The 25788-nt window shown below is 44.9% G+C and overlaps 1 protein-coding gene across 1 annotated transcript in view; it reads right to left on the reverse strand.

Moving 5' to 3' along the window:
* Positions 1 to 25788, reverse strand: part of LOC129816175 (Krueppel-like factor 7) — a 32335-nt gene that overhangs the window by 3090 nt on the left and 3457 nt on the right. Inside the window, exons 2-3 of the mRNA XM_055870415.1 lie at positions 15805 to 16623; positions 6194 to 6317 (exon numbers count right to left, since the gene is read on the reverse strand). Of these exons, the coding sequence (XP_055726390.1) occupies positions 6194 to 6317; positions 15805 to 16623 (943 nt within the window). The remainder of the gene's footprint in view (positions 1 to 6193; positions 6318 to 15804; positions 16624 to 25788) is intronic.

Below are 25788 nucleotides of genomic sequence, written 5' to 3' on the forward strand. Positions count from 1 at the left end.
TCTCTCGCAGTCTCTCTCTCTCGCAGTCTCTCTCTCTCGCAGTCTCTCTCTCTCTCGCAGTCTCTCTCTCTCTCGCAGTCTCTCTCTCTCGCAGTCTCTCTCTCTCTCGCAGTCGCTCTCTCTCGCAGTCTCTCTCTCTCTCGCTCACAGTCTCTCTCTCTCGCAGTCTCTCTCTCTCTCAGTCTCTCTCTCTCTCGCAGTCGCTCTCTCTCGCAGTCTCTCTCTCTCGCAGTCTCTCTCTCGCATTCTCTCTCTCTCGCAGTCGCTCTCTCTCGCAGTCTCTCTCTCTCGCAGTCTCTCTCTCTCTCGCTCACAGTCTCTCTCTCTCGCAGTCTCTCTCTCTCTCAGTCTCTCTCTCTCTCGCAGTCTCTCTCTCTCGCAGTCTCTCTCTCTCTCGCAGTCTCTCTCTCTCGCAGTCTCTCTCTCTCGCAGTCTCTCTCTCTCGCAGTCGCTCTCTCTCGCAGTCGCTCTCTCTCGCAGTCTCTCTCTCTCGCAGTCTCTCTCTCTCGCAGTCGCTCTCTCTCGCAGTCTCTCTCTCTCGCAGTCTCTCTCTCTCTCGCTCACAGTCTCTCTCTCTCGCAGTCTCTCTCTCTCTCAGTCTCTCTCTCTCTCGCAGTCTCTCTCTCTCGCAGTCTCTCTCTCTCTCGCAGTCTCTCTCTCTCGCAGTCTCTCTCTCTCGCAGTCTCTCTCTCTCGCAGTCGCTCTCTCGCAGTCGCTCTCTCTCGCAGTCTCTCTCTCTCGCAGTCTCTCTCTCTCGCAGTCTCTCTCTCTCGCAGTCTCTCTCTCGCAGTCTCTCTCTCTCTCGCAGTCTCTCTCTCTCGCAGTCGCTCTCTCTCGCAGTCTCTCTCTCTCGCAGTCTCTCTCTCTCGCAGTCTCTCTCTCTCGCAGTCTCTCTCTCGCAGTCTCTCTCTCTCTCGCAGTCTCTCTCTCTCGCAGTCTCTCTCTCTCGCAGTCTCTCTCTCTCGCAGTCGCTCTCTCGCAGTCGCTCTCTCTCGCAGTCTCTCTCTCTCGCAGTCTCTCTCTCTCGCAGTCTCTCTCTCTCGCAGTCGCTCTCTCTCGCAGTCTCTCTCTCTCGCAGTCTCTCTCTCTCGCAGTCGCTCTCTCGCAGTCGCTCTCTCTCGCAGTCTCTCTCTCTCGCAGTCTCTCTCTCTCGCAGTCTCTCTCTCTCGCAGTCTCTCTCTCGCAGTCTCTCTCTCTCGCAGTCTCTCTCTCTCTCGCAGTCTCTCTCTTTCTCGCAGTCTCTCTCTCTCTCGCAGTCTCTCTCTCTCGCAGTCTCTCTCTCTCTCGCAGTCTCTCTCTCTCTCGCAGTCTCTCTCTCGCAGTCTCTCTCTCTCGCAGTCTCTCTCTCTCGCAGTCTCTCTCTCTTGCAGTCTCTCTCTCTCGCAGTCTCTCTCTCTCGCAGTCTCTCTCTCTCTCGCAGTCTCTCTCTCTCGCAGTCTCTCTCTCTCGCAGTCTCTCTCTCTCGCAGTCTCTCTCTCTTGCAGTCTCTCTCTCTCGCAGTCTCTCTCTCTCTCGCAGTCTCTCTCTCTCTCGCAGTCTCTCTTTCTCTCGCAGTCTCTCTCTCTCGCAGTCTCTCTCTCTCGCAGTCTCTCTCTCTCTCGCAGTCTCTCTCTCGCAGTCTCTCTCTCTCGCAGTCTCTCTCTCTGGCAGTCTCTCTCTCTCGCAGTCTCTCTCTCTCTCAGAGCTGGTTGCTATTCAAGACTTCAAGACTTTTCTCTTTCATTTAATGTATTCTCTTTCTCTCCCTTTCTCTCTCTCTCCTTCCGTCACACCTTCCCTTTGAACTGACCATGTTGTACTTGTCTGGTGTGACTGCTAGAGGGCCAGTGGGGGCTGAGTAAGGTCCGCTGGCTGGACAGATGGCCCTCCAAGTCACTGTCAGGGGCTGCCACACCAGCTGGGACCCCTCTACCTCGCCCTGCAGGGGGTCCCAGCTTGATTAGGCAGAATTAATGACGTTCCTGTGTGTGTATCGGAAAGGATGACAGAGGGGCTCAGAGCTCTACACACTGGCTGTATGTACTGTTCAACATTCTCCCATTCTGATGGTAATGTGAGTTCCTCCTGGCCCAGCCAGCTAGGCGTTCCCTAAGGTGCCTGAACAGGCTGCCTCGCAGAGGGGAGATCAACGCGCCTGTTTGATGGTCGCCGCGTCACTCACAAGACGCTTCAAAGGCCTAGCAGAAGACAGGGTTGAGTTAACCTATGTGCCAGTCTGCATCCCAAATGGCACCCTATTCCCTTTATAGTGCACTACTTTTGACCAGGGCTCTGGTCAAAAGTAGTGCACTATCTAGGGGATAGGATGCCATTTGGGATGCAAGGGCCAGTCTACTGTTTGTTTAGCTAGGAGCTTCAGCTAAGACAGCTGACTGACAGACGAGAGGGACAGATGCTTAATGCATTACCATCCATATTTATCTATTCCGTGTATCATTACCATTCATTTAGGAGTGGCCACAATCTGTTTCAGAGGACAACATCAACAAGGAAATCATTTGAATGTGCTTTTAAGATGAGAGCTTCATCAATCACAAAGGCTTCACAGTCATTATGGGATATTGTGTGTAGATTGACGAGGGGAAATTACAATTTAATCCATTTTAGAATAAGGCTGTACCGTAAAAAAAAGATGGAAAAAGTCAAGTGGTCTGAATACTTTCCTGTATAGTGCATTTATTCAGGGCCCATAGGGCTCTGGTCAAAAGTAGTGCACTAAATAGAGAATAGGGTCACATTGTGCCATGGTCAAAAGTAGTGCACTATTTTGGGAATAGGGTGCCATTTGGGATGCTACCCCTGTCATCTTATTCACACTCAGTGTTTTGGCAGCCATTTTACAGCCGTTTCCCAGTGTGAGTGAAATACTACGAAGACATAATCAGCAGATGAGTTATAGGTAGTGATCCAGCCAGCTCCACTCTGGGTGTTTTTTATCACACACCTACTGCAATGCTGTTCCTCACATTTCATTCCTTCCTTCCTTTAATTTATCTTCTATTCGTCTCTGTGACAGAAAGATGTGCATGGGAGTATTTGCGAGTGTGTATATAGCAGGGATTATCAACTAGATTCAGCCACAGGACTATTTTTATATTTTTTTATATAATTACAAATGTTTTTTTAACCAGGTAAGTTGAACACATTCTCATTTACAGCAACAATCTGGGGAATAGTTACAGGGGGATGAATGAGCCAATTTGAATCTGGGGATGATTAGGTGGCCATAATGGTATGAGGGCCGGATTGGGAATTTATCCAGGACACCGGTGTTAACACCCCTACTCTTACAATAAGTGCCATGGGATCTTTATTGACCACAGAGAGTCAGAATACCTGTTTAATGTCCCATCCGAAAGACAGCACTCTACACAGGGTAATGTCCCCAATCACTGCCCTGGGGCATTGGGATTATTTTTAAAATGTTATTTTTTAGACCAGAGGAAAGAGTGCCTCCTACTGGCCCTCCAACATCACTTCCAGCAGCATCTGGTCTCCCATCCAGGACCAACCAGGACCGACCCTGCTTGGCTTTAGAGGCAAGCCAGCAGTGGGATGCTGACAGCTTCCTACTAATATCACCTGACAATTTATCAATCACAGCCCCATGCTAATGTACCCTCTCTGTCAGACACACCCACACCCACACACCCACACAAGCCCAAACAGATATAGAATATTTGACAAAATAAACAATCATTTCAAACCTTGCTAACATTTGTATACGATCACATACTGTATACAGTATCTCTCTATGCGTGGGAACAGATTTCCAAAATTCTAATTTGATTTGCTGGTGTTTTAACTGTCTTTGATGTCCAAATTTGGGGGGCCAAATAAAATCACTTGCGGGCCAAATAAAATCACTTGCGGGCCAAATAAAATCACTTGCGGGCCAAATTAGTCCGGCTGGCCGTCAGTTGGGTAACCCTGGTATATAGTATGTGTGTGTGTCAGCAGAACATGTAGTGATCAGGAGGGTGTTAGGTTCAAACCTAAACTAGAGGGACTGGGAGGGTCCAATTAGAGTCCCCTGGGAGGCACGTTAGAGAGAGAAAGAGAGAGAGTCTGAGTGTCTGAACTAGTTGGCTGGCTGGTTTAGCTCACATCCAAGTCCTGGAGGCTGTGTGTGTATCTAAAGCTGGCCTGGCATCTGGACTTGTCAATTCCCGTAACTGTAGCAGGCCTGCTACAAATAGCCCCATTGTTAGCCAACAGCCAACATATATGCTGGTAATGAATGTGTGAACATGGATTTGATCATGCACTCCCCCGAGTTGGGGGCTTGAGTGGGGCTATGGTGTATTATATACAGTGGCTAAGGCTGGTCTAGGATAATGTGTGTGTGTGTGGAGGGAGGGAGATGGTGGATTTTGGAAAGCGGTCCCCTTCTGGAGGGGGACAGAGAGGGAGCTGGGTAATTGTGGTTCCACCTGGAGCGATCATCTTGCGCCTTGGCCCCAGTGTGTAAGTGTTGCCTGTGTGTAAAGACAGGGTCTGCCTCCTAAATGTTACCCTCTCCTGCTATTCCTTATTGGCTCTGGTTAAAAGTAGTGCACTATTGTTAGGGAATAGGGTGCCTTTTGGGACACGTACAGGTTGACTGCTTCCTGCTATTATCACCTGACAGCTTATCAATCACAGACCCACACTAATGCAAAAGTGCCCTCTCTGTCACACACACACACACACACACACACACACACACACACACACACACACACACACACACACACACACACACACACACACACACACACACACACACACACACACACACACACACACACACACACACACGTCTATCTTCATAGACAAAGGGCTTCCTTTGTGTATCCAGCAGAACAGAGGGGTCTGATGAGTGTCACTGTGTCTGTTGTTCGAAAATGGATGATCTTCTGTGTATCATGTGTGAACGGGTGTGTATGTTTGAGTGTGTGAATGGTGTGTATGTATGAGTGTGTGAACGGGTGTGTGTATGAGTGTGTGAACGGGTGTGTGTATGAGTGTGTGAACGGGTGTGTGAATGAGTATGTGAACGGGTGTGTGAATGAGTATGTGAACGGGTGTGTGAACGGGTGTATGAATGAGTGTATGAACGGGTGTGTGAATGGGTGTGTGTATAAGTGTGCGAACAGTGTGTGTATGAGTGTGCGAACAGAGTGTGTATGAGTGTGTGAGCAGGTGTGTGAACGGTGTGTGTGTATGAGTGTGTGTATGAGTGTGTGATCGGGTGTGTGTGTGTGAGTGTGTGAACGGGTGTGTGAACGGGTGTGTGTATGAGTGTGTGAACGGGTGTATGAATTAGTGTGTGAACGGGTGTATGTATGAGTGTGTGAACGGGTGTGTGTTTGAGTGTGTGAACGGGTGTGTGAATGGGTGTGTGTATGAGTGTGTGAATGGTCTGTGTATGAACGGGTGTGTGTGTGAGTGTGTGAACGGGTGTGTGAACGGGTGTGTGTATGAGTGTGTGAACGGTGTGTATGAACGGGTGTGTGTATGAGTTTGTGTATGAGTGTGTGAGGAGAGAGTGTCTGCTTGCCCAATCTGGTTCGTGTTTGGTCGCTCTCTCTTTCTCCTTAGTTCCTTGTTTATTCTGTTACATAACCATCTCACTTTTTTTCACTTGTGCTTTTACTGATAGTGTCAGCATTCAGCCCTGCCAGTGCCATCAGCAGGGGAAGCAGGGACGAGCAGCGTGTGAGAACGGCCTATTCCCAGGGTAACATAGGACTGGCCTGTGACTGAGTTATTCAGCAGACTGGAGCAGAGCCTGTGTTAACTGCCAGGGACGCGAGGAGAGACAGTCTGTAGAGTGCTGCTATGCACATGATGAGGACAGAGAGGGAGACAGAGGAAACGGAGACAGGGTGGGCGAGAGCTGCTACTGGGACTGGGGCTGTCCGAGGGGACATTACAGCAATGACTTGCATTTATGGAGCAAATATTTTTCTACAGCTCAAAGCGCTTTATATTATATACGGCTAACTCCCCCCCTTCCACCATCAATGTACACATGGTTAATGTAGTGCACAGTGTACTGATGTACTTGTGTGTGACGAGCGTTTGTTTGAGATAGATAATTTCTCTGTCACATGCAGATCATGTCCTACCTGCTGTCACTTCTATACCATTGGGTCGGTGACATGCAAAGTGTGTGTGTGCAATTGATGTTGGCGTGTGTGGTACATACCTGTCACAGTGGTTACACTTGAATGGTTTGGCCCCGGTGTGTTTACGATAGTGCCTTGTCAACTCATCGCTCCGGGCGAAACGCCACTCACAGCCCTCCCAGGAGCACTTGTACGGTTTCTCACCTGACAAGACAGACAGAGAAAAGAAAACGTTACACTTTAAACAGCTGTGACCTAAATACAACAGTTATTTTCTGTTTTAAGGGAATAGTGAGATGTAAACCGCTACAACATCACCAAGCAGCCACAGATCCTCCCTGTGTTACCGTAGTTACCCAGCCCAGGATAACACACCCAGGCTTATTTACCACAGGGTTTTACATCAACCAATCATGTCAATTAGCCAGCCTGAAATTCAGAGAATTCTCTAAATGAAGTCTTTCAGCGAACCTATATTAATTTATAATCCTAAAACTAAAATCACCATGAAAAAGGAAACATTTTTTTCTTCTTTCCTCTGCTCCCCTCATCCTCCTCTCCTCTCTGCCCCCCTCATCCTCCTCTCCTCTCTGCCCCCCTCATCCTCCTCTCCTCTCTGCCCCCCTCATCCTCCTCTCCTCTCTGCCCCCCTCATCCTCCTCTCCTCTCTGCCCCCCTCATCCTCCTCTCCTCTCTGCTCCCTGACCCCCTGCGGAGAGATCTGAAATTCTAATGAATTTCTCCCCAGTTAAACAGATGGGAGAGGGAGATATCTATTGTTCACATGCTGTATTTTTTTATCTCCCTGGTAAAAAAAAAAATCCCTTTTGGGATGTGAAAGGCAGGTGCAGCAGGGTGCGGAGGGGGGATCCGGACCCTGAGGTACCCCTCCTGGGGTACAGGCTGGCTGTGTTCGAATGGGCCTGGACCTGGTGGGTGGGGGGTGGGATGGGGCTAAATTCGGGGAAGGTTTTGGGGTGGCACCTGCCCTGGTGCTGCCGAGCGCTGCTGCCGTGGTTGATTCAGATCCGGGGGTGGTAACGATAATTGGGGTCTTAATGACGCTTAATGGGAAGTAATACCGTACTTCCAGTCAGCCAGCTGCCACCGTCTCCCCTGATCACCATGTCTACCAATCTTCCTAACTAGACTGAAGTGCCATAAAGTGAAATCTAAGCGGCTCAATCGGGAGAGCAGTGGTATGTTCAAATCACAGGCGACAGTGGGAGACAGAGGAAGTAGAGGGTGAGGAGAGAGGAGGGTCTCTATGGGAGACATAGGAAGTAGAGGGTGAGGAGAGAGGAGGGTCTCTATGGGAGACAGAGGAAGTAGAGGGTGAGGAGAGAGGAGGGTCTCTATGGCAGACATAGGAAGTAGAGGGTGAGGAGAGGGGGGTCCCTATACTGTCAGATAGGCTGTTTGTGGAGGGGTGAATGGAGGTGAATGGAGGCGAATGGAGGTGAATGGAGGCGAATGGAAGCGAATGGAGGTGAATGGAAGCAAATGGAGGCGAATGGAAGCGAATGGAGAAGAATGGAAGCAAATGGAGGTGGGGATGGTGGTGAATGGAAGTGGATGGAGGCGAATGGAAGCAAATGGAGACGAATGGAAGCGAATGGAGGTGAATAGAAGCGAATGGAGGCGAATGGAAGCGAATGGAGGTAAATGGAGAAGAATGGAAGCGAATGGAGGTGGGGATGGTGGTGAATGGAGGTGAATGGAAGTGAATGGTGGTGAATGGAGTTGAATGGAGGCGAATGGAGGTGAATGGAGGCGAATGGAAGCGAATGGAGGCGAATGGAAGCGAATGGAGGTAAATGGAAGCAAATGGAGGTGGGGATGGTGGTGAATGGAGGTGAATGAAGGTGAATGGAGATGAATGGAGGTGAATGGAGATGAATGGAGGTGAATGGAAATGAATTCAGGTGGGGATGGTGGTAGGTGGGGATGGTGGTGAATGGAGGTGAATGGAGATGGGGATGGTGGTGAATGGAGATGAATGGTGGTGGTGAATGGAGGTGAATGGAGATGAATTCAGGTGGGGATGGTGGTGAATGGAGATGAATGGAGGTGGTGAATGGAGGTTAATGGAGATGAATGGAGGTGAATGGTGGTGCATGGAGATGAATGGAGATGAATTCAGGTGGGGATGGTGGTGAATAGAGGTGGAAATGGTGGTGAATGGAGGTGGGGATGGTGGTGAATGGAGGTGAATGGAAGATGAATGGAGATGAATGGAGATGGGGATGGTGGTGAATGGAGGTGAATGGAGGTGAATGGAGATGGGGATGGTGGTAGGTGGGGATGGTGGTGAATGGAGGTGGGGATGGTGGTAGGTGGGGATGGTGGTGAATGGAGGTGGGGATGGTGGTAGGTGGGGATGGTGGATGAATGGAGGTGGGGATGGTGGTAGGTGGGGATGGTGGATGAATGGAGGTTGGGATGGTGGTAGGTGGGGGTGGGTTGAATGGAGGTGAATGGAGATGGGGATGGTGGTAAGTGGAGATGGTGGTGGATGGAGGTGAGGATGGTGGTGAATGGAGATGGGGATGGTGGTAGGTGGGGATGGTGGTGAATGGAGGTGGAGATGGTGGTGAATGGAGGTGGGGATGGTGGTGAATGGAGATGAATGGAGATGAATGGAGATGAATGGAGATGAATGGAGATGAATGGAGATGGGGATGGTGGTGAATGGAGGTGAATGGAGGTGAATGGAAGCAAATGGAGGTAAATGGAAGCAAATGGAGGTGGGGATGGTGGTGAATGGAGGTGAATGAAGGTGAATGGAGGTGAATGGAGATGAATGGAGGTGAATGGAGATGAATGGAGGTGAATGGAGATGAATTCAGGTGGGGATGGTGGTGAATGGAGGTGAATGGAGGTGAATGGAGATGAATGGAGGTGAATGGAGATGAATGGAGGTGAATGGAGATGAATTCAGGTGGGGATGGTGGTAGGTGGGGATGGTGGTGAATGGAGGTGAATGGAGATGGGGATGGTGGTGAATGGAGGTGAATGGAGATGAATGGTGGTGGTGAATGGAGGTGAATGGAGATGAATTCAGGTGGGGATGGTGGTGAACAGAGATGAATGGAGGTGGTGAATGGAGGTTAATGGAGATGAATGGAGGTGAATGGTGGTGCATGGAGATGAATGGAGATGAATTCAGGTGGGGATGGTGGTGAATGGAGGTGAATGGAGGTGAATGGAGTGGGGATGGTTTTCTACAGACAGAACACAGGTCTGGTGATGCTCAGAATCACACCGAGGAGCTTTTCCTTTTAATCCCCAAACTAAATGGAAACGTGTGTTCTCATTTCATCCAGTAGAATTAAAGAATACACTTTGAAAATGTGCATGGTAAAACACATTCTGCTGATTTGCAGCAATGTACTGTGCATATGTTGATTGAAGTCATTTAAGCCAATTCTGCTACAAAACACCTGCAACAAAAGGTGTTGATTAGCAGTAGAAATGTCAGTGATTTCATTGCCAAAAGTAAATCTGAGGCAACCCCAGCAGCAGACGGTAAAGGATGATGCACTTTTGTTTGACATAATCTCAGAGCACTGTGGATTCTGCTGCGAGCACGATGATGCAACAGAAAGTAAAAGATGACGTGGTGGAGGAGGAGAGGAGAACAGAGTGATGTGAGATGATGCAACAGAAAGTAAAAGATGACGTGGTGGAGGAGGAGAGGAGAACAGAGTGATGTGAGATGATGCAACAGAAAGTAAAAGATGACGTGGTGGAGGAGGAGAGGAGAACAGAGTGATGTGAGATGATGCAACAGAAAGTAAAAGATGACGTGGTGGAGGACGAGAGGAGAACAGAGTGATGTGAGATGATGCAACAGAAAGTAAAAGATGACGTGGTGGAGGAGGAGAGGAGAACAGAGTGATGTGAGATGATGCATCGCACGTCCCCTCATCCTCCATGTTGGAAGATGAGATGGGAATACAAGAGGCACCTGGACTGTGAGTGATACCTCAAATCCATTTTTATTTCCCATTCTCTTTTCTCATTCCGTTTCTTTTAAGATATTATTTGATCCATTGTCTGTGGTGAGATTGTGGAAGTGTGACAGATTTCAGGGTAGAAACACCTCGGGATCATCCGCTGTGCTTTCCTTTCTGTGTTTTAAATATTATTCAAATCAGTAGAGGGCATTCTGGGTGCTGGGTCATGACCCTGTACTGGCTGCTGTTAGAGCAAGAGGGTGCATCCAAAATGGCACCCTATTCCCAATATAGTGCACTACTTTTGATCAGAGCCCGATGCGTAGTGCACTATATAGGGAATAGGATGCCATTTCAGACGAAGCCAGAGAGACGGCAACACCTCAGCACTGAATCAGCAACACACCACTTTACAGACAGATTCCACTTAACACACTCCACACAACACTCCCCTACCTCTGGGGTGAACATATGAACGCAACACATTCTGAACATCTGCCTCTGCCCCTTGATACACTCATAAACATTTTGCCAAAAGACCTGAGGCTTTTTATTTGCCCATTCTCTTCCACTGTGTAAAAGCTATAGCAGATCATACTCCCAGACAGTGTTGCCTTGTCATGAGAGCCTGTTAGGCAGGCAGGCAGGCAGGCAGGCAGGCAGGCAGGCAGGCAGGCAGGGAGGGAGAGATAGAGACAGGCAGGCAGGGATAGAGGCAGGCAGACAGGCAGGGAGGGATAGAGGCAGGCAGACAGGCAAGCAGGGATAGAGACAGGCAGACATGGAGGGATATAGACAGGCAGAGGGAGAAATAGAGGCAGGCAAGGATAGAGGCAGGCAGGGATAGAGGCAGGCAGACAGAGAGGGCTAGAAGCAGGCAGGGGGAGAGATAGAGGCAGGCACAGGCAAGGAGGGATAGAGGCAGGCAGACAGGGATGAATAGAGACAGGCAGACAAGGAGAGATAGAGGCAGGCACAGGCAAGGAGGGATAGAGGCAGGCAGACAGGGATGAATAGAGACAGGCAGACAAGGAGAGATAGAGGCAGGCACAGGCAAGGAGGGATAGAGGCAGGCAGACAGGGATGAATAGAGACAGGCAGACAAGGAGAGATAGAGGCAGGCACAGGCAAGGAGGGATAGAGGCAGGCAGACAGGGATGAATAGAGACAGGCAGACAGGGAGGGATAGAGGCTGGCACAGGCAAGGAGGGATTGAGACAGGCAGACAGGGAACAATAGAGACAGGCAGACAGGGAGGGATAGAGGCTGGCACAGGCAAGGAGGGATTGAGACAGGCAGACAGGGAACAATAGAGACAGGCAGACAGGGAGGGATAGAGGCTGGCACAGGCAAGGAGGGATTGAGACAGGCTGACAGGGAACAATAGAGACAGGCAGACAGGGAGGGATAGAGACAGGCAGACAGGGAGGGATAAAGACAGGCAGGCAGGAAAGTATAGAAGCAGGCAGACAGGCAGGGATATAGGCAGTTAGGCAGGGAGGGATAGAGATAGACAGGCAGGGATAGATGCAGGCAGGCAGGGATAGAGGCAGGCAGACAGAGACAGGCAGGAAGGCAGACAGCCAGGCAGGGATAGAGGCACGCAGAAAGGCAGGCAGACAGTCAGGCAGTCAGTCATCAAGGACCGCTCTCTGTCATTTTGGAGAGTCTTGGGGCCACAGGTGCGAGACAGTAAACGTTTCACACCCCTTCCCCCGTAATTGGCCAACGCTCCTACTACTCTCCTCCTCTCCACTACCATCAGCACCTCCCCTTCGCATTTCCCCTCCCTCCCTCCCTCCCTCCCTCCCTCCCTCCCTCCCTCCCTCCCTCCCTCCCTCCCTCCCTCCCTTCTCCTCCTCTCCAGACTTGACAGAATGAAGCAGGGCCGGCTTGGACTCATTACCACGGTGCCAAGGCAACCGCTATGCCAGCCAATTATAACTCTGCGAAGCAAGGATGCATGATGGAGTCGCCTAGTAACCGGCAGAGAGAGAGAGAGTTTGTGTGTGAGAGAGAGAGAGTTTGTGTATGTGTGTGAGTGTGAGTGTGAGTGTGTGAGAGAGAGAGAGAGAGAGAGAGAGAGAGAGAGAGAGAGAGAGAGAGAGAGAGAGAGAGAGAGAGAGAGAGAGAGAGAGAGAGAGAGAGAGAGAGAGAGAGAGAGAGAGAGAGAGAGAGAGAGAGAGAGAGAGAGAGAGAGAGAGAGAGAGAGAGAGAGAGAGAGAGAGAGAGAGAGAGAGAGAGAGAGAGAGAGAGAGAGGTGGAGCCGGCTGAATCCGCCAGCCATGGACACTCAGCACCACCAGCCAATTATGGCTCTCCTCTGGATGAGTCTAATACAGTTGCCTGGCAACCCAAATCCCCCCCAAAAGAGAGCAGGTTGGGGCGGGTGGGAGGTTTTTTTGGGGGTGGGGGGGAAGCTGGATTTGAGGGGTGGCTGGTGTTAGGGGCAGGGGTAGTTGGAATGGGCAGCACTTTGTTGAAACAGGCTGAGACTGGTACCAGGAGCTGCAAATAATCAGCCAATTACGGACTCTCCTCTCGCCTGTTTCTGATATGGTCTCCTAGCAACGCACCCCCGCTGCCTCATCACCCCCTCCCACCAGCATCACAGGTGCCTGTGTTCTGCAGTTAATTACATTTCCTCAGTCAACTGGAGATAGAGCGTAGGGCCTATTATGATCTCTCAGCTCTCAGCTGAAGTTACAGCAGACAGACTGGCCCATTTCCTAGAGTTTCATCCATGCAGCAGCTCCCATCTCCCTAAAACAAACCATCCATTCCCAACACCAGAGGAGTGAAGATAGGAAAATGTTGGGTGGGTTTCTGTTCTGACTAGAATAGTTCCAGTCGGTTTTAGATAAGACATTGCGTCCCTGTGGGGAAAACAACCTGTGGTTACCTAGGTTACCCCATTGGCCCACAGCAAATCCCTAACCTTTTTCAAACGCAATTTTCTTGTTGTCGGCTTATTTTAGTCCATTACACAACGACCTTTGAGAAAGTACAACGGGTCTAAAGATGACTTTTCAACATTGCCTGCTCCCTGGTGTTCTCACTACACAGAAACACTTCATATTGTAGCGATTCCAGCATGCCCCTTTTCATGACGGTCCTAGCAGCCATGTGAGTGAGTGCTAGCTAGTTACCGACCCGAACATTAAGCTAGCCAAGACCAACAACACAAACAAACGGACTATACAGCCACAAGTAGTGAGTGTATGTTCAAACGGACTATACAGCCACAAGTAGTGAGTGTATGTTCAAACGGACTATACATCCACAAGTAGTGAGTGTAGGTTCAAACGGACTATACTAAAAAAGTAAAATGTCTTACATGTGATGAAATGTTTCCTCACGCATAGGTACATGTAGCCTACGTGCTCAGATTTCCACTCTCACACTCCGAATAGCCTGAAGTCACTGGGCTCTTCTCTCAAGCTCTATTTCCCTATGTGCGAACAGTAGGTCGGATTTGTTTTACCTGGTTACATGTACATTGAACAACACATCATCTTTTCGGCATGTTTTGTTATTTCCCCAAAATCGATGATGAAGTAACTAAAAATCGACAACGAAGTTGGTTCTTTTACAATGGGGGTCAATAGGAAATAATTTTTGTTTTCCCCAATTTGTGGGCGTGGTTAAGGTGAATTCCAACTCGACGTATGGACATTCTAATTCTATGGTTATTAAACCTCAGTGAAAGGCTGTGTGTTTCCTTATGGACTGTCTGAACCGAAGCTGCTACTGATGTCAATCCCATGCAGCTAGGCTCCCAGGCCCAGTGGACTCAAAAACATATTTTCCCTGTGTTTTATATATATTTCCACACTATGAGGTAGGAATAATACTGTGAAATTATAAAAATTATGATAATGTCCTTTTAGTGTAAGAGCTGTTTGAGTTCCAAACCTAGTTTTCAGTTTTCTCCTCCCCACTCGGACCACTCCCAGACATTCTCCTCCCCACTCGGACCACTCCCAGACATTCTCCTCCCCACTCGGACCACTCCCAGACATTCTCCTCCCCACTCGGACCACTCCCAGATATTCTCCTCCCCACTCGGACCACTCCCAGACATTCTCCTCCCCACTCGCTCCACTCCCAGACATTCTCCTCCCCACTCGGACCACTCCCAGACATTCTCCTCCCCACTCGGACCACTCCCAGGCATTCTCCTCCCCACTCGGACCACTCCCAGACATTCTCCTCCCCACTCGGACCACTCCCAGACATTCTCCTCCCCACTCGCTCCACTCCCAGACATTCTCCTCCCCACTCAGACCACTCCCAGACATTCTCCTCCCCACTCGCTCCACTCCCAGACATTCTCCTCCCCACTCGGACCACTCCCAGACATTCTCCTCCCCACTCGCTCCACTCCCAGACATTCTCCTCCCCACTCAGACCACTCCCAGATATTCTCCTCCCCACTCGGACCACTCCCACAGTCCTAGCAAAAATATTACTTGACAAATTGCTCTTTTGCTCTTTTTAATTGAAAACAATTACAGTAAGGTACTTCATTGTTACCCAGAAATGATTTGATATTGAGATAAAAACGGCTTTAAATCCTGCACTAATCTTTAATCTCCCTCCCTGTGTGTCCTGATGTATGGACATTATAACCAAAAAGGGAATTGGGCGAATTACATCCCTGTACTATACTGCTCTTGTCTTGTAATGGACGTACCAGGGCCGGAGCTACACAGCTAACTGCATGCTGCAGTTGTTCTCTCTTCTATCCCTCACTCATTTCCCCCCCTTTCCCTCCTCCCATTTTGGTGGTGGGAAAGAAGGAAGGGGCGAACGAACGCCTTGGTGATTAGCATCGCTAGCGCTGTAGCGCGTGGCAGCCATGAAACCTGCCGAGTCAACAGCAGGCCTCAGGAGAAGGATTAGCGGAACTAACGCTGATGCTAGAGCTACGACTAATGCTAAGCGGAGGCCATGTTAGCCTGGGACTTCTCTCTCTCTGGTTCACAGGGAGAGCAGCGGTTGTTAGATACTCCAGGCTGCAGCAGATATGGATGAATTAGCACGGAGACTCCATTTAGATCTGTCAGTCTATCAATCATCTGGCAATTACCATATCACTCCCTCGCTGGCAGCTTGTGGATGGAGAGACTGGTTTCAGTTAGAGACTCAAAAGAGTCACTGAGGTGAATGAGAGAGGCATCACTGCAGAGCTGAAATATTTATTTTTAGCTCACACTGGGAGATAGAGGGATAGATCAATAATGCCTCATTGTTTTTACTTGATACATTTGGATTGCAATCCTTGCACTTACCCCAATCAAGCTGAGAACAGATAGCCAAGCAGATGTTTTCAGGCAGAGAGTTAAAACCTAAACCATTCATCTTTCTGTTTTCAGGCAGAGCGTTAAAACCTAAACCATTCATCTTTCTGTTTTCAGGCAGAGCGTTAAAACCTAAACCATTCATCTTTCTGTTTTCAGGCAGAGCATTAAAACCTAAACCATTCATCTTTCTGTTTTCAGGCAGAGCGTTAAAACCTAAACCATTCATCTTTCTGTTTTCAGGCAGAGCGTTAAAACCTAAACCATTCATCTTTCTATTTTCAGGCAGAGCGTTAAAACCTAAACCATTCATCTTTCTGTTTTCAGGCAGAGCGTTAAAACCTAAACCATTCATCTTTCAGGCAGTGTGTTTGATGCCTGGTACACAGTGCACAAGGTTAAGAATAAGACCTATAGGTTCTGTCTCACCTGTGTGTGTTCTCTGGTGGGCCTTCAGATGGGAACTCTTGGTGTAAACCTTCCTGCAACCATTGAACTGGCAGCGATGGACTCTCTTCTTGTTCTCAGGGATATCTCCCCCCAGTGAACCAGACCCCTGCTCGCTGTCACTGTGTGCCCCCCTGCTGGGCGGCGAGGGTAGCGTGGCGTGCATGGCCACCAGCTTGGCTGCGTTCAGACCAACCTTCTTGGCCACCAGTTTGAGCGTGAGCGTGCCGTCGGCCGTGGCGGTGAGAGTCTGCGTGGGCTTGACCAGGTGGCGACCCAGCTCCGGCGAGGAGGGCGGCGTGAGGGAGGTGACGGCACTCAGCTGGGCAGCGTTGACCCCGTTGACCCCCTCCTTGGTGGTCTTTGCTCCAGACTCTTTTTCAGAGGCCTTGGTGTTGTGGAGGTGTGGGGCCTGTAGGACCTTGGGGAGGGAGACGAGGAGGGGAGGGGGGCTGGGCTGGTCGGGGAGGCTGGGGAGGAGGGGGTCCAGTGGGTCCATCAGGTCACTGTCAGCACCCTGGATGAAGGCAGGCGTCAGGAGGCAGTCGAGCTCCTCGTCAAACAGCTCTGATAGACGCTTGGGCTCCGTCTGCAGGTACCGCTCCAACTCTAGACACGTCTGTAAGACAGAGAGAGAGACATGGTCAGAAGCAGGAACAGGAGGGGTATAAGGGGAAGGGATAAAGGGGGGGAGGGATAAAGGGGGGAATAAGGGGGGGGTGACACCCACCCTCTTTCTTTCTACCTGTCCTTGTTTTGTATGTCTTGTTTTGTAATAATTGTTTTGTACCCAGAACTCTGGATCTTTTTATTTCTGTCTGCTCTTTTATGTTTAGTTAAAAATTGTATACCTGCCTTTCATACCTATACACCATTCCTGTGTGTGTTCAATAAAAATATTTGAACGAGAAACAGGAACAGTACAGGAGAGAACCCCTCATTCATAATTTACACATATCATTTAAGGGAGAGACACGGTCACACAAGATCACTCAGAAACAGGGACTCATGGTCAGCACGGGCACAACAGCCTCACGATAATACTCCTTTATCCACACATACTGTATCAGACCAGAACCAAACTACATACTGTATCAGACCAATACCAAACTACATACTGTATCAGACCAATACCAAACTACATACTGTATCAGACCAATACCAAACTACATACTGTATCCGACCAATACCAAACTACATACTGTATCAGACCAATACCAAACTACATACTGTATCAGACCAATACCAAACTACATACTGTATCAGACCAATACCAAACTACATACTGTATCAGACCAATACCAAACTACATACTGTATCAGACCAATACCAAACTACATACTGTATCAGACCAATACCAAACTACATACTGTATCAGACCAATACCAAACTACATACTGTATCAGACCAATACCAAACTACATACTGTATCAGACCAATACCAAACTACATACTGTATCAGACCAATACCAAACTACATACTGTATCAGACCAATACCAAACTACATACTGTATCAGACCAATACCAAACTACATACTGTATCAGACCAATACCAAACTACAGATTATATCAGACCAATACCAAACTACATACTGTATGAGACCAGAACCAAACTACAGACTGTATCAGACCAATACCAAACTACAGATTATATCAGATAATACCAAACTACATACTGTATCAGACCAATACCAAACTACATACTGTATCAGACCAATACCAAACTACATACTGTATCAGACCAATACCAAACTACATACTGTATCAGACCAATACCAAACTACATACTGTATCAGACCAGAACCAAACTACATACTGTATCAGACCAATACCAAACTACAGATTATATCAGACCAATACCAAACTACAGATTATATCAGATAATACCAAACTACATACTGTATCAGACCAATACCAAACTACATACTGTATCAGACCAATACCAAACTACATACTGTATCAGACCAATACCAAACTACATACTGTATCAGACCAATACCAAACTACATACTGTATCAGACCAATACCAAACTACAGATTAAATCAGACCAATACCAAACTACAGACTGTATCAGACCAATACCAAACTACAGATTATATCAGACCAATACCAAACTACATACTGTATCAGACCAATACCAAACTACATACTGTATCAGACCAATACCAAACTACATACTGTATCAGACCAATACCAAACTACATACTGTATCAGACCAATACCAGACTACATACTGTATCAGACCAATACCAAACTACATACTGTATCAGACCAATACCAAACTACATACTGTATCAGACCAATACCAAACTACATACTGTATCAGACCAATACCAAACTACAGATTATATCAGACCAATACCAAACTACATACTGTATCAGACCAGAACCAAACTACAGACTGTATCAGACCAATACCAAACTACAGATTATATCAGATAATACCAAACTACATACTGTATCAGACCAATACCAAACTACATACTGTATCAGACCAATACCAAACTACATACTGTATCAGACCAATACCAAACTACATACTGTATCAGACCAATACCAAACTACATACTGTATCAGACCAGAACCAAACTACATACTGTATCAGACCAATACCAAACTACAGATTATATCAGACCAATACCAAACTACAGATTATATCAGATAATACCAAACTACATACTGTATCAGACCAATACCAAACTACATACTGTATCAGACCAATACCAAACTACATACTGTATCAGACCAATACCAAACTACATACTGTATCAGACCAATACCAAACTACATACTGTATCAGACCAGAACCAAACTACATACTGTATCAGACCAATACCAAACTACAGATTATATCAGACCAATACCAAACTACATACTGTATCAGACCAATACCAAACTACATACTGTATCAGACCAATACCAAACTACATACTGTATCAGACCAATACCAAACTACAGATTATATCAGACCAATACCAAACTACATACTGTATCAGACCAATACCAAACTACATACTGTATCAGACCAATACCAAACTACATACTGTATCAGACCAATACCAAACTACAGATTATATCAGACCAATACCAAACTACATACTGTATCAGACCAATACCAAACTACATACTGTATCAGACCAGAACCAAACTACATACTGTATCAGACCAATACCAAACTACATACTGTATCAGACCAATACCAAACTACAGATTAAATCAGACCAATACCAAACTACATACTGTATCAGACCAATACCAAACTACAGATTATATCAGACCAATACCAAACTACATACTGTATCAGACCAATACCAAACTACATACTGTATCAGACCAGAACCAAACTACATACTGTATCAGACCAATACCAAACTACATACTGTATCAGACCAATACCAAACTACATACTGTATCAGACCAATACCAAACTACAGATTATATCAGACCAATACCAAACTACATACTGTATCAGACCAATACCAAACTACATACTGTATCAGACCAGAACAAAACTACATACTGTATCAGACCAATACCAAACTACATACTGTATCAGACCAATACCAAACTACATACTGTATCAGACCAATACCAAACTACATACTGTATCAGACCAATACCAAGCTACATACTGTATCAGACCAATACCAAACTACATACTGTATCAGACCAATACCAAACTACATACTGTATCAGACCAATACCAAACTACATACTGTATCAGACCAATACCAAACTACATACTGTATCAGACCAGAACCAAACTACAGACTGTATCAGACCAATACCAAACTACAGATTATATCAGACCAATACCAAACTACAGATTATATCAGACCAATACCAAACTACATACTGTATCAGACCAATACCAAACTACATACTGTATCAGACCAATACCAAACTACATACTGTATCAGACCAATACCAAACTACATACTGTATCAGACCAATACCAAACTACATACTGTATCAGACCAATACCAAACTACAGATTATATCAGACCAATACCAAACTACATACTGTATCAGACCAATACCAAACTACAGCTTATATCAGACCAATACAAACTACAGTTTATATTAGACCAATACCAACCTACATACTGTATCAGACCAATACCAAACTACATACTGTATCAGACCAGAACCAAACTACATACTGTATCAGACCAATACCAAACTACATACTGTATCAGACCAATACCAAACTACATACTGTATCAGACCAATACCAAACTACAGATTATATCAGACCAATACCAAACTACAGATTATATCAGACCAATACCAAACTACATACTGTATCAGACCAATACCAAACTACATAATGTATCAGACCAATACCAAACTACATACTGTATCAGACCAATACCAAACTACATACTGTATCAGACCAATACCAAACTACATACTGTATCAGACCAATACCAAACTACATACTGTATCAGACCAATACCAAACTACAGATTATATCAGTTTAATACCAAACTACATACTGTATCAGACCAATACCAAACTACAGATTATATCAGACCAATACCAAACTACATACTGTATCAGACCAATACCAAACTACATACTGTATCAGACCAATACCAAACTACATACTGTATCAGACCAATACCAAACTACATACTGTATCAGACCAATACCAAACTACATACTGTATCAGACCAATACCAAACTACATACTGTATCAGACCAATACCAAACTACATACTGTATCAGACCAATACCAAACTACAGATTATATCAGACCAATACCAAACTACAGATTATATCAGACCAATACCAAACTACATACTGTATCAGACCAATACAAACTACAGATTATATCAGACCAATACCAAACTACAGATTATATCAGACCAATACCAAACTATAGATTATATCAGACCAATACCAAACTACATACTGTATCAGACCAATACCAAACTACATACTGTATCAGACCAATACCAAACTACATACTGTATCAGACCAATACCAAACTACATACTGTATCAGACCAATACCAAACTACATACTGTATCAGACCAATACCAAACTACATACTGTATCAGACCAATACCAAACTACAGACTGTATCAGACCAATACCAAACTACAGATTATATCAGACCAATACCAAACTACATACTGTATCAGACCAATACCAAACTACATACTGTATCAGACCAATACCAAACTACATACTGTATCAGACCAATACCAAACTACATACTGTATCAGACCAATACCAAACTACAGATTATATCAGACCAATACCAAACTACAGATTATATCAGACCAATACCAAACTACATACTGTATCAGATCAATACCAAACTACATACTGTGTCAGACCAATACCAAACTACATACTGTATCAGACCAATACCAAACTACATACTGTATCAGACCAATACCAAACTACATACTGTATCAGACCAATACCAAACTACATACTGTATCAGACCAATACCAAACTACATACTGTATCAGACCAATACCAAACTACATACTGTATCAGACCAATACCAAACTACAGATTATATCAGACCAATACCAAACTACAGATTATATCAGACCAATACCAAACTACATACTGTATCAGACCAATACAAACTACAGATTATATCAGACCAATACCAAACTACAGATTATATCAGACCAATACCAAACTATAGATTATATCAGACCAATACCAAACTACATACTGTATCAGACCAATACCAAACTACATACTGTATCAGACCAATACCAAACTACATACTGTATCAGACCAATACCAAACTACATACTGTATCAGACCAATACCAAACTACATACTGTATCAGACCAATACCAAACTACATACTGTATCAGACCAATACCAAACTACAGACTGTATCAGACCAATACCAAACTACAGATTATATCAGACCAATACCAAACTACATACTGTATCAGACCAATACCAAACTACATACTGTATCAGACCAATACCAAACTACATACTGTATCAGACCAATACCAAACTACATACTGTATCAGACCAATACCAAACTACAGATTATATCAGACCAATACCAAACTACAGATTATATCAGACCAATACCAAACTACATACTGTATCAGATCAATACCAAACTACATACTGTGTCAGACCAATACCAAACTACATACTGTATCAGACCAATACCAAACTACATACTGTATCAGACCAATACCAAACTACATACTGTATCAGACCAATACCAAACTACATACTGTATCAGACCAATACCAAACTACATACTGTATCAGACCAATACCAAACTACATACTGTATCAGACCAATACCAAACTACAGATTATATCAGACCAATACCAAACTACAGATTATATCAGACCAATACCAAACTACATACTGTATCAGACCAATACAAACTACAGATTATATCAGACCAATACCAAACTACAGATTATATCAGACCAATACCAAACTATAGATTATATCAGACCAATACCAAACTACATACTGTATCAGACCAATACCAAACTACATACTGTATCAGACCAATACCAAACTACATACTGTATCAGACCAATACCAAACTACATACTGTATCAGACCAATACCAAACTACATACTGTATCAGACCAATACCAAACTACATACTGTATCAGACCAATACCAAACTACAGACTGTATCAGACCAATACCAAACTACAGATTATATCAGACCAACACCAAACTACATACTGTATCAGACCAATACCAAACTACATACTGTATCAGACCAATACCAAACTACATACTGTATCAGACCAATACCAAACTACATACTGTATCAGACCAATACCAAACTACAGATTATATCAGACCAATACCAAACTACATACTGTACACGACCAATACCAAACTACATACTGTATCAGACCAATACCAAACTACATACTGTATCAGACCAATACCAAACTACAGATTATATCAGACCAATACCAAACTACATATTATATCAGCCCTATATGAAACAGCAGATTATATCAGCCCTATATGAAATAACAGATCATATAGCCCTATATGAAACAGCAGATTATATCAGCCCTATATGAAACAACAGATCATATCAGCCCTATATGAAACAACAGATTATATCAGCCCTATATGAAACAACAGATCATATCAGCCCTATATGAAAAAGCAGATTATATCAGCCCGATTTGAAACAGCAGATTATATCAGCCCTATATGAAACAACATATTATATCAGCCCTATATGAAACAACAGATCATATCAACCCTATATGAAAAAGCAGATTATATCAGCCCTATATGAAACAACAGATCATATCAGCCCTATATGAAACAACAGATTATATCAGCCCTATATGAAAAAGCAGATTATATCAGCCCTATATGAAAAAGCAGATTATATCAGCCCTATATGAAACAACAGATCATATCAGCCCTATATGAAAAAGCAGATTATATCAGCCCTATATGAAACAACAGATCATATCAGCCCTATATGAAACAACAGATTATATCAGCCCTATATGAAAAAGCAGATTTTATCAGCCCTATATGAAAAAGCAGATTATATCAGCCCTATATGAAACAACAGATCATATCAGCCCTATATGAAACAACAGATCATATCAGCCCTATATGAAAAAGCAGATTATATCAGCCCTATTGTCACGTTCCTGACCTGTTTTTCCTTTCTCTTGTATTATTTTAGTTGGTCAGGGCGTGAGTTGTCGATGTGTTTGTTCTATGTGGGGATGTTTGTGTTCGGCCGGGTATGATTCTCAATCAGAGACAGCTGTCAATCGTTGTCCCTGATTGAGAATCATACTTAGGCAGCCGGTGATTCACGTGGTTTTTGTGGGTGGTTGTATCGCGTGTCTGTGTTAGTACCACACGGGACTGTTTGCGGTTTGTCACGTTTGTTTTTTTATTTTATGTTAAGTGTTCTGTCTATTTTTATTAACCTGTCTAGGATCAGCGTGGCGCTAGCGGCACACCCCCCCCCCCCCCACTGAAAAACCAGTGCCGCGAAATTCAAAAAAAATATTTTTTTTAAATATTTAACTTTCACACATTAAAGTCCAATACAGCTAATGAAAGACACAGATCTTATGAATCCAGTCAACATTTCCGATTTTTAAAATGTTTTACAGGGAAGACACAATATGTAAAGATGTACATCTATTACCTAAAAACACATTAGCATATTCCACCATCTTTTATTTGTCCACCAACACCAGTAGCCATCACCAATTCGGCTAAACTAAGATATTTATAGCCCCTAACCAACAAAAAAACTCATTAGATGACAGTCTGATAACATATTTATGGTATGGGATAGGTTTTGTTAGAAAAAAGTGCATATTTCAGGTATATGGCATAGTTTACAATTGCACCCACCATCACAAATGGACTAGAATAATTACAATGAGCAACGTGTTTACCTAACTACTAATCATCAAACATTTCGTAAAAATACACAGCATACACGAATCGAAAGACACAGATCCTGTGAATACAGACAATATTTCAGATTTTCTAAGTGTCTTACAGCGAAAACACAATAAATCGTTATATTAGCTTAGCACATAGCAATTAGCAGCCCAGCATTGATTCTAGCCAAAGTGAGCGATAAAAGTCAACATCGCCAAAAGATATTAATTTTTTCACTAACCTTCTCAGAATTCTTCCGATGACACTCCTGTAACATCACATTACAACATGCATATACAGTTTGATCGAAAATGTTTATATTTAGCCACCAAAATCATGGTTAGACAATGTGAAATGTAACTCGGCTGGTCAGAATTTGTCCTTGCGCCACTTAGACAGTGATCTACTCTTATACATAAATACTCATAAACGTGACTAAAAAATATAGGGTGGACAGGGATTGATAGACAATTTAATTCTTAATACAATTGCGTTATTACATTTTTTAATTTATCCTTACTTTTCAATACAGTTTGCGCCAAGCGAAGCTACGTCAAAAAACATGGCGTCCTAAGCCACTAAAATGTTTCGACAGAAACACGATTTATCATAATAAAAATGTCCTACCTTGAGCTGTTCTTCCATCAGTATCTTGGGCAAAGGATCCTTTCTTGGGAGAAATCGTCTTTTGGTGGAAAGCTGTCCTCTTGCCATGTGGAAATGTCAACTACGTTCGGGATGAACTGAAAAGCGTGTCCAACTTTTCACATCGTTGCAAAAATAAATGTCACAAAATCGCACTAAACGGATATAAATTGCTATAAAACGCTTTAAATTAACTACTTTGTGATGTTTGTAACTCCTATAACGAGTGAAAAGATGACCGGAGAAATATAACAGGCTAAACTAATGCTTGGAACAGGAGAGGGTCGGTGTCTTCCACGCGCGTTACGCAGCAAGAAAAGACTTGCTAGCTAAAGGTTTTTTTCATTTGTAGGGCCTGTGAACGAGCAATCGAGCCCGTTGGAATCGTCATCACGTAAAGGCATCCAGGGGAAGACGTAAGAAGTGTCCGTATAGTCATAGCAACGACAGTGCCCGTTTAAATGACTTCAGAAAAGTGGCCAACGTTTCTCAAATCTGACTCCATGTCAGGGAAATTGCTGTAGAATGGGCTCTGTTCCACTTAGAGACAAAATTTCAACTCCTATAGAAACTATAGACTGTTTTCTATCCAATAATAATAATAATATGCATATTGTACGATCAAGGATTTTGTGGGAAGCCGTTTAAAAAATTAGCCACATTAGCATAAATAGTCTAAACAGCGCCCCCATCCCCAACAGGTTAAAGATGAACACTAACCACTCTGCATATTGGTCTGATCCTTCTCGCCTCTCCTCCTCGTCCGAGGAGGAGGATTACGACGATCGTTACACCTATATGAAACAGCAGATTATATCAGCCCTATATGAAACAGCAGATTATATCAGCCCTATATGAAACAGCAGATTATATCAGCCCTATATGAAACAAAAGATTATATCAGCCC

This window comes from Salvelinus fontinalis, chromosome 19 (genome assembly GCF_029448725.1).
Source record: "Salvelinus fontinalis isolate EN_2023a chromosome 19, ASM2944872v1, whole genome shotgun sequence".
NCBI lineage: Eukaryota > Metazoa > Chordata > Actinopteri > Salmoniformes > Salmonidae > Salvelinus > Salvelinus fontinalis.